This window comes from Elephantulus edwardii, unplaced genomic scaffold (assembly GCF_000299155.1).
Source record: "Elephantulus edwardii isolate Elephantulus edwardi_28Jun2011 unplaced genomic scaffold, EleEdw1.0 scaffold00068, whole genome shotgun sequence".
NCBI classification, from domain to species: domain Eukaryota; kingdom Metazoa; phylum Chordata; class Mammalia; order Macroscelidea; family Macroscelididae; genus Elephantulus; species Elephantulus edwardii.
The window spans coordinates 14,473,993-14,484,172 of record NW_006399818.1 but is presented as its reverse complement, the minus strand read 5'-3'; the positions used below and the strand labels follow the sequence as shown (position 1 = coordinate 14,484,172).

Below are 10,180 nucleotides of genomic sequence, written 5' to 3'. Positions count from 1 at the left end.
ACCATAGATAGATGGGTTGATCTCTGGATTCTCAATTCGATTCCATTGATCTATGTGTCTGTCATTGTACCAGTACCATGCTGTCTTTACCACTATGGCAGTGTAGTAGGATGGAGGCAAAGATTTTGACACTCTGTTTCATATACTTTGAGTACATTGCCAGGAGGGACCAGTTCTTGGAGAAGGATATCATGCTTGGAAGGGTAGAAGGACAGTGCAGGAGAGGAAGACCCCAGGTGAGATGGATTGACACAGTAACTGGGGTTATGGGAGTAGCTGTGTCAGAGGTGGTGAGATTGGTTCAGGACAGGGCAGGAGTTGACTTGACAGCACGTACAACAATAAATACATGGTATTTATTTTATGACATAACATTTTTTTAGTATATTTTATTGTCTAACATATGTTTTTCCCCCTTTACTTCTAGATTTGGTTCCTTCAATTATGAACAACTTACTGAATCCAGACGCCATTTTCTCTAACAATGAGATGAGCCTGTCAGATATAGAAATCTATGGCTTTGATTATGATTACACGTTGGTCTTTTATTCCAAGCACCTCCACACACTGATATTTAATGCTGCTCGAGACCTGCTCATCAACGAACACCGGGTAAGATCGGGTCCATTAGGGCCTCCACCTTTTTGTGTTTTTCGGGAGCTCTGGTGGCTTGATGGATAAAGGATTGCACTGCCAAGCCAAAGGCAGATGGTTTGAATCTACCACCGGCTCCAAGGAAGAAAGATGGACAGTGTGATTTGTTCTGTGTGACTTATGACCTCTGAAAACCCGCTGGAGGGTCACCTGTGAGTTGGTTCTGACTTGATTGTTGAGTTGCGTTGACCCTTTGTGTTCAGACATTTGAGGAACAGCTTTGAACCGAGGACCTCATGCTTAGTGTGTAGAAGTCATATAGGAAATCATTGTTGAATGATGGAGTAGATTTCTTTTGTTCTGCATGATGTCTGTAAGGTCGTTGGTTTTTTGTGAAACCTTCAGCCATCTCTGTGGTAGAGCCCGTCCTGAGCTGGTCATTAAGAAGTCTCATCAGGAGACGTTTGTGTTCTCATCGTGTACAGCATGGTGACAGTTCCCCCCTGGGCCGATGAAGCCGAGGGCTGGGGAGAAGGCATTCCCCAGATGTAGTGCTTCACCCTCAGCACTGATTGGATTTGCTTTAGGAGGTAAAGGGTATTTTGAATGCTGGGATGCACTATATTCTTGAAACCTTAAAATGAGGAAGGAGACAAACACTCACTACTTAGCATTCTTTTCTGCAGTCTTTTGGAGACGCATTTCGGGAATCAGGACAGGTGTCCCCACTGGTCATGTGGATCCGTAAATCTCTCCAGAGTATCTTAGAATTGAGGCGTAAATCTTTATCTTGGGCCAGAGTACAGCAGAGATAAATGTTTATCTCACGCCAGTTGCACCTCCTCAGGGGACAGATAGTTCTGACGGTAGAGAAGTTTTCCCTGAGTTGAGCAGCTTTGATCACTGATCTGTTTTAGTCCTTTCTCTCCTTTCCCCTCCCTCTGCCTGCCTTAAGTGCCTCTCCTGTGCTAAGCCATGTGGTGAAAGCCAGAGAAGGAGGAATAGGGCATAGTTACTGTCCTTGGAGAAACAGCTCTCTAATAAGGAAGGGATCAGCCTTGTGGGCAGATAAATGATGATGCTACCTGGTGCTGCCTTCGTTAGAGGTCTCAGCAGAGAGCTAGGGATGCATACAAGTAGTTGGAAAATCTGACTCCTTCTGAGGGAATTTGGGACATGATAAAATAGGTGATGTTTCAACTAAGTCTTGCAGGAATTTTCCGGCAACGGTAGACTTGGGGTGGGACGGTGGGTGGGACTAAATCATGAGAAAGGATCATTTAATACTTTGACTGTTTGAGTACCCCTTCCATCTTCATCTTCCTCAGTCAACAACGTTGGTAGCAGCAGTCAAGAAATCAAGAGATGTATTGCGTTGAGCAAGTCTGATAGCAATCAGGGACTTCCTCAAAACCCTGGAGAACGTTGATGTCAGTTTGAAGACTCAGGTCTGATCCAGACCATGGTCTTCTCAGCCACCTGCTGTGCATCCGAGTGCTGAACGGTTAGTAAGGATGACAGAAGAAGAATGCATGCCTTTGAGCTGTAGTCCTGGAGAAGAATACTGACTATTCCATGGATTGCCAGAAGAACAGGCAGATAGGCCTTGGAAAAAGTGCAGCCAGAGTGCAGCCCCCTTGGAGACAACGATGGCGAAGCTTCATCTTTCGTACTTTGGACATGTAGCTAGGCGAGGCTTCTCTAAAGGAACATCACACTTGGAAAGATGGAGAGTCAGCAAAGGAGAGAAAGATCCCCCAACAAGATGGATTGACGTGGTGACTGCAGCAGTGGGCTCTGGTGTGTCAGATGATGAGGACGGAACAGGGCAGGGCAGGGTTCAGGACAGCTTTTCATAGGTCTGCTCTGAGTTGTACCCAACTCGATGGCACCTAACAACAACAGTAACAACAGCAACCACCGCATTTGAGTAGCTCAGGTACTTTGGGCCTATTTTCAAGAGGAATCTTTCTTTAGAGACATCATGCTGGGAAAGGTAGGGGGGCGACAAAAGTGAGGAAGACCTTCCGCAGAGGGATTGATGTGAATACCACATGGTGGTGCAGGATGTCTGGTTCAAAGGGTCATTATGAATCCTAGTTGACTTGAGGGCACTTGACAGCAACAGTGTTTGAAAAGCAGATATGCAGTGGGCTGAGTATTATATATACAAGGTTAGTGTGTCCTGTGAGGCTTCTCTTCCCAGGCTGTTCAAGGTTAGTTTGCCCAGCCATTTGCATTTGCCCCTTCTCTCTGTCTTATCCTGGCCGCCCTCCATTGTGTGGGTTCTGGTTTGTCCCTTTCAAACCCAAGACCATGAACTAAAGCTATTACTGCTAGTGGAGTCAGACCAGTATGAAGTCGAGGGAGGCAGCCACCTCCCGGGTTCTGGATGCCATACTTTTATTAACGTGACCAAAGTTTTCATTAGTTTTGAATTCTTTGACCTGGTTTATTTCCTTATCACATCAGCCTGATCCCATTTGTTTTCAGAGGATTTAACAAGCAAGCTTTTATATCCTTTTCCACAACGCAGAAATGGCATTTGGCAAAAATAGCCTTCCTTTCTGCTGTTAGTCCGATAGTCAGTTATGGCACCTTACCAGATGGGACACCGTCTACCACTTGCCACTCAGCTGTGTGTCTCTATTTGTTGCAGACAATGTCTTCTCGCCATCACATCTGTGGCCCTTTCCCTTGACAGCAAGGAGACTGAGAAATAACTGGTTATGTCTTTGCATTCCTGTCTGACAGTCTGCACCTTCTAGTCTCCATCCTGTTGGGAGATTGAATTAGTGTGGCATTCTGTTCCAAGGCTTCCTGACTTTGTTTTCTGTGCGACTTTGATAATCACCTGTACAGTGAAGGTCAGTATATCACAGCACCAAGTACTGATTGTTAGCACAGGTTCACACAGGCCTTCACCTCTTGTTGTTGTTAGGTGCCATCAAGTCGAGCATGACTCATAGCAACCCTATGAACAAAGGATCTGAACCCTGTTCTGTCCTGTGCCATCCTCACACTTCCTGACATACAGAGCCCCTTGTTACAGTCCCTGTGTCAGTCGACCTGGTTGTGGGTCTTCCTCTGCTTCACCAACCCTACACTCTTCCCAGAATCATTTCCCTCTCCAAGAAATAGTCCCTTTTAGCAACAGGTCCACAGTATTTGAGGTGAAACCTCATTATTCTTGCCTCCAAAGAGCTCTCTGCTGCACCCTCTCCAAGACATATCTGTTTGCTCTCTTGGCTGTCCATGGGATGTTCAGTGCTCTTCTCCAACACCACAGCTCAAAGATGTCAATAATTCTTCTGTCATCCCTAATTATTGTTTAGCTCTAAGATGGATAGCAAGTGATCAAAAGACTATGGCCTGAATCAGACACGCCTGAGTCCTCAAAACTGACATCATTATTCCTCAATAATTTGGAAAGGTCTCTAACTGTAGATTTTCCCAGTGAAATGTGTCTTCTTAATTGCACCTCTTACCTCCTTTGCATTATTGAGTTGTTGTTATGTGCCATCAAGTTGCCTGTGACTCATAGCAACCCTATGTATAATATAATAGCTCTGAACCTTGTCCTATCCTGAGCCAGTCTTAAGTGTCTCTGACACACCTACCCTCTTTACCCCAATTACTGTATCAATCCATCTCATCTGGGATCTTCCTCTCCTACACTGACTCCACCCTTCCAAGTATGATGTCCTTCTCCAAGGACTGGTTGCTCCTGGCCACATGTTCAAAGAATGTGAGACATAGCTTCAGAATCCTTGTCTTCAAGGTGCAGCTTGGTTTCTTCCTCTCCAGGACAGACCCGTTTGTTCTCTTGGCAATCCAGGCAATCCATGGTATATTCTGTACCTTTCTCCAGTAACACAACTCAGAGGCATCGATTATTCTTTCATCTTTAATCATTGTCCCGTTCTCTGATACATAGCTAGTAATTGCGAAGACCCTGGCCTGAATCACGTGTACCTGAGTCTAGACTGAATTGTTGCTCTTTAGCACTTTGGAGACGTCCCTGACAGCAGATCCCCCTAATGCGTTTCATTTTTTGATTTCCTGACTGCTGGTGCCAGGAGTGTTGATAGTGTAGCAGCGTGAGCTGAAATGAACCACCTCAATCTCTTCCATCTATCATGGTGCTACAAATTGACCCAGTGGTGAGAACTTTATCTTTTTGATGTTGAGCTTCAATCTGTATTGAAGACTACAGTCCTTGACCTTCTGCAGCAAGCACTTCAGGTCCTTCTTGGCAAGCAAGATTGTGTCATCTGCGTAACACCAGTTGTTGATAAGTGTTTTCCAGTTCCAATGCCACATTCCTCATAAAGTCTAGCCTCCCAAACGATATGTTTTGCGGACAGATTGAAAAGGTATTGGGACAGAATGCATCCCTGACACACTCCTTTCCTGATTTTGAACCATGCAATGTTTCCTTGCTCTGTTCTGAGGACTGCTTCCTGGTCCAGGTATAGGTTTCGCATGTGTGCAATTGAGTGTTCTGGGATTCCCATTCTTGTCAAAGTTACCCATAATTTGTTGCTCAGCTGATCTCTTTGGCCCTCAGTTTCTTCCTTTTTAAATAGACACAGTGACAGTACTTTCCCCACACTATTATTGTACTCATTAAATAAACTTATATATAATCTAGTACATTGATGCCTTTGAATTGTGGGATTGAGAAGAGTTGTGGATAGCCCATCAACGACCAAAGGAACAAACACGTCTGTCTTGGAAGAACTGCAGCCAGCATTCCTTAGAGACATGGATGGAGAAAGGTCATCTCACATACTTTGGGCATTTTGTCTGGAGAGATCTGTCCTTGGAAAAAAGCTTCTTCCTGGGAAAAGTGGAGAGTCATAGAATGAGCGGAAAACCCTCAACAAGATGGATTGGAACAGTGAGGGTGGCACCAGATACAGCAAGCTTCTGGACTGTTGTTCATAGGGTATGAATGTTAGGCATCTTGATAGCACCTAAGAACAACAGCTGCCTAGTACAGAAAGAATAAACAAAACAGAAGAAAACCACCCCCTCCACTTAGTGAGTTCTGACTCCTGGTAAGCCTTCTTTGGGTTCCTGAGGATGTAAATTTTAATGAGAGCAGACTACCTTTTCTTTTGCTGGTGGATTAGAACTGCTGACCTTTTAGTTAATAGCCTACTGCCTAACACAGTATAACACTAGAGGTCCTTGTTGTTGTTATGTGCTGTCTTATCTACTACAATTCATAGCAACCTTCTGAATAATACTCCTGAATATTATACTGTCCTGAGCCAGTTTCACCATCTCTGCCTCCATTGGTGCAGTCACTGTGTCAATCCATCTCATCCGGGGTCATCTTCTCCAGCACTGACTGACCCTCTACCCTTCCAGGCATGATGTCTTTCTCCAGGGACATCATTATAAGTACCAGAGGTCCTTAGCACATAGAAAACACTCGGTGAATGTTAGCTGTTGCTATTTTTTTTTATACATTTTATTTTATTATTTTTGTGTGCATTTACCGTCAAATCAGATGTGACTGGTACAGGAGGAGATTGGCCCTTCTTCCCCGGCAGAGCATCTGGTGGATTCGAACCGTGCACCTCTGGGATTGTAGTTGCAGCTTCTTGCCACTAGGCCACCAGAGCTCCCCTTAGCTGTTGCTATTTTTATTTCTACTCTTTATATAGGGAGCCCTGGTGGCCTAGTGGTTAAAAGCTTCAATGTAATTCTGAGGGCACATGGTTTATATATACCAGTTGTTCAGTGGGAGGATATGCAGTCTCCTTCCGTGCAGTTTCCTGCCTTGAAAACCCTCTGGAGGGACCACTATGAGTCAATTCCTACTCCATGGCACAGAGCAGCTCTTACTATCAAACCTGCAAATGGATGTCCCTCTTCTACATTTGAGGAAACTGAGTCTTAGGAAATTAAACTATTAGTTGAAGGCCACAGGCCAGTAGTAAACAGAACTCAAACAGGGGCTTGAGTTCAGATCTGTTCTAAGAAGACATACTGTTTCCTCTCCTGCTTGTGCCCCATTGCAGAGCTTATCACACCTTCCTACTTGGATGTATTGTTCAGATGAAGATAAAATATTCATGAAAATTAAAAATTTATGACATTTTGGGGGTGAACAGATGAAATAGATGGAGAAAATAAAAGGTACCATCATCATAATTAGAAACGCTTCTAGATTTAAGATCATTGAAATCTTATTCCCATTATGTCTATTTGTTACTTCAATAAAAGAAGTGTTATTACTCTAATTATATCAGGCATATTAATAGAGCCAGTTGTACTTATGCAGATTTTTCTCTTGCTCCGATTAAATAAAATAGTTCTTCCAAGATGCATTGAGTTGTGTGCCCCTTTTCCTGCCAAGAGCAAGTGCACTTGATGTACTTGTGGAAATGGAAAGGCATCTGTTTTAAAGACACACAATTTACAATTCTGCATCTCTCTAAAAAAGCAAATGTAAATGTCCCAGCTCTTTTATAATTATATGTATTTTTTTAAAAGAACAAGGGATTTTTTTAAAAAGGGAACAAGTATAGGATGATGACTGCCTCTGTATATTCATTTAATAAGCCTGCCAGGGATCTGTAGGGAGCGTTTGAAGAGTTCTTGACTCCATCTCCCAAATGTGTACCTTCAGCGGAGGTCTCATTGATTGGCACTAACATTCCTTTTGATGCTGAAATCCTAAGCTGAATGTCAGTCTGGATGCCTTTTATCCTGTGCACTGTTGCCCATCTCTCAGCAGACAGTGTGACTGTCCTCTTTTTGTAAATGTATTTTTTTTTTGGGTCCAAAATTTGCCGTAGAAAAGTGGTCATCTGCACGTGTTTTCTCCTGGTGTTAACAGCTCTTATTAATTCTTATTAATAAGGGACACATATCTCAAGAAATGAAACAACGTTGGTACGTTACGCTGGGGCTAGATAAGAATTCTAATAAAAATCCCAAGTAAAAGTCTTACCTGTAGGGACACAAGAAATCGTGATATGTACGCACTTGAGTGAGTTTCACAGTCACGCTAAAGTGTAGAAAGCTTAAACCGTTCTGAGTTAAACAAATCCAGTGATCAGGCCATTGAATGGACGCGGAATTGACCAGGTGTTGGAAGCAGCCCTGCTTCTTGGGATGGATGTTACTGTTGGTGTTTGATGCAGAGATGCCGTGTCTGTGTGTATTGTTAGAAGCCAGGTACACGGCTCATCACGAGGACATCTGACTTGGGTGGGTGATAGAGAATTCTCCAATTTATGGCCAAGAAAGGCACATAGAAATCACCGAGTCCAACCTTTTCGTTTACTGATGAAGTATGAGTTCTGGGAAGTTGAGTGACTCATCCAAAATTGACATGAAGGTAAATGAGGCTGTAAAGGAGGCCAGATTCCCAGTCCAGGGAAGCAGCTCAGTTTTACTGAGGAAGGCTACATGCCAGGGACTTCCCAGACTTCTTCCACACCTTTCTGAGTTAATCCTTCCCTCCTCCACCTTGGGTGGTCATCCTGCACCCCTACTTCATAGATGTGAGCTCTGAGGTTCAGAGAGACAGAGGAGTGTGCCAAGGCCACATGTCTTAGCACATGGTAGGACCAGGATTGGTGCTTGGTCCACCCCCCACAGAACTCGCGCTCTTCTTCACAGGTTGCCATCTTCCAGCTGCTTCTGTCACTTTGTCAAGGTCATTGACTGTAGTCAGTGGAGGGGGCGGGGGGAAGTGCACTGTGTATTTCTCAGGAGTGATTCTCCAAGAATAATGCACAGGGAACAAGAAAGAGAAGCTGGGTCTCAGTGTACCCTTCTGGGGAACACAGATAAGCCTCGTTCAAAGAAAGCGACCAGCCTTTTCAGTAGTACACGTATAAGGAGGAGATAGCTCTCTTATTCTTGTACCCTCTTTCATTTAAAATGCTCAGGACTTCGCTCTTAACTCTAAATTCCTTCTCGCCGAGGCAAACTCAGTCCTTCCGAGGTAGGAAGTACTGCTGTGGCAGGGAGGTGGTGTGGGTGCACGTAGGGTTTAGGTGCTGGGTCGTTCTTAATTACATAGTGGTTGGAGGTGGGCGTGGGGTCAAATACTGGTGCAACCACGTGCCAACTCTGTGATCCTGGGCAAATTTCCCGACCCTCCTCTTTAGACTGTCCCACAGTAAAATGACCCTGGTTCAGTCTGCCTTCTTTGGGGTGGAGCAGTTGTTAGGTGCTGTTGATTAGGCTTCGACTTCACGTACAACGTATTCATAGTGACACTTGTTCAACAGAAGGCACTGCCCAGACCTCGTCATCCTCATGGGACAACCATGGTGTCAGTCTGTCTCATGGAGCACCTTCCCTTTTGCTGACCCTCTACTTTCCAATTGTGATGTCCTCCATCTGTCACTGGTCCCTCCTGAGAAAATGCCCGAAGTATTTGCGATGACGTCTCACCCTCTTTCTGCTGGCACTGCTCACAAACACGTGTGTTCTTCAGGCAGTCCACGGTATACTAAATATTCTCCGCCGGCACCACCATTCAGATGTGTCAGTTCTTCAATCTTCCTCATTCGTTGTACAGCTTTTGCATGCATGTGAGATGATGAAAATGCTGTGACTTGGGTCATGCGAGCCTTAGTTCTCAAAGGGACAAAGTCTTTGTGGTTTGTTTTATGACTTTTTCTTCTTTTGTTTTTTCCATGTACTAAAATGGGAAGCGGGCGAGTTACTTGCTCTTCCGTGCCTTGATTTTCCTCAGATAGAACTCCAGCCCTTTGCCCTCTCGTACACAGCCCTCTGCACGACCACCCTGGCCTGGCCTGGCAGCAATACCTGCAAGCAGCTTGCCCTGTTGGAACTGCTCCTCGAGAGGACTGCTGATTTTTGCATTCCTTTTCCTTTAATTATATTTTTTCTGACTTTTCTTTGATTGCTTTTTATTTAAAATCTCTTCCTCCTCAGGAGTCAGCATGGTCCCCTTCTTGTGACACAGGGGCAGTGCGTAGTGGGACTTGTACCACTGGCAGTACGTACAGTCAATGAGCACGATGTGGTTCTTTATGAGGGTCTTGGTTCAGACAAGCTCATTATTGGAGGCATGTGAGTGCAACATTCAGAGCCCCAGAAGTTTCCCACACCCAGTCTTAGGGCCCGGTACTTCTCGTTGCCTCTTCTTACACAAACCGTGTATACGGCAGGGGCCAATCTTAGTGTTGGCAGCATGGCCTCCCAGTTCATACTTCTGCTTCTTGTGGGAGGGATTTCTCTTGCCCCTGCTCTCTTGGTGCTCGTGCCAGTTGTCCTGGGAGATGCCTGTCACACCGTGCAGCCTGGAAAGAGCTCTTTTACGATGTCTAATATATTTATTCCCATTCCAAAGAAAGGTGACCCAACAGAGTGTAGAAATTATAGAACAATATCATTGATACCACATGCAAGCAAGATTCTACTGAAGATTATCCAAGAACAACTGGGACAGCACGTCAGTAGAGAACTGCCAGAAGTCCAGGCTGGATTTAGAAGGGGTCGTGGTACTAGGGATATTGTAGCTGATGTTAGATGGATCTTGGCTGAAAGCAGGGAATACCAGAAGAATGTCTATCTGTGTTTCATT

At 44.7% G+C, this 10,180-nt stretch overlaps 1 protein-coding gene and 1 pseudogene across 1 annotated transcript in view; one reads left to right on the top strand and one right to left on the bottom strand.

Annotated features, from left to right (window-relative positions):
* The window catches only part of NT5DC3 (5'-nucleotidase domain containing 3), a 126,142-nt gene that overhangs the window by 47,760 nt on the left and 68,202 nt on the right, over positions 1-10,180 (top strand). Inside the window, exon 2 of the mRNA XM_006888548.1 lies at positions 428-612. Within this exon, the coding sequence (XP_006888610.1) occupies positions 428-612 (185 nt within the window). The remainder of the gene's footprint in view (positions 1-427; positions 613-10,180) is intronic.
* The window catches only part of LOC102864464, a 1,772-nt pseudogene continuing 884 nt past the window's right edge, over positions 9,293-10,180 (bottom strand).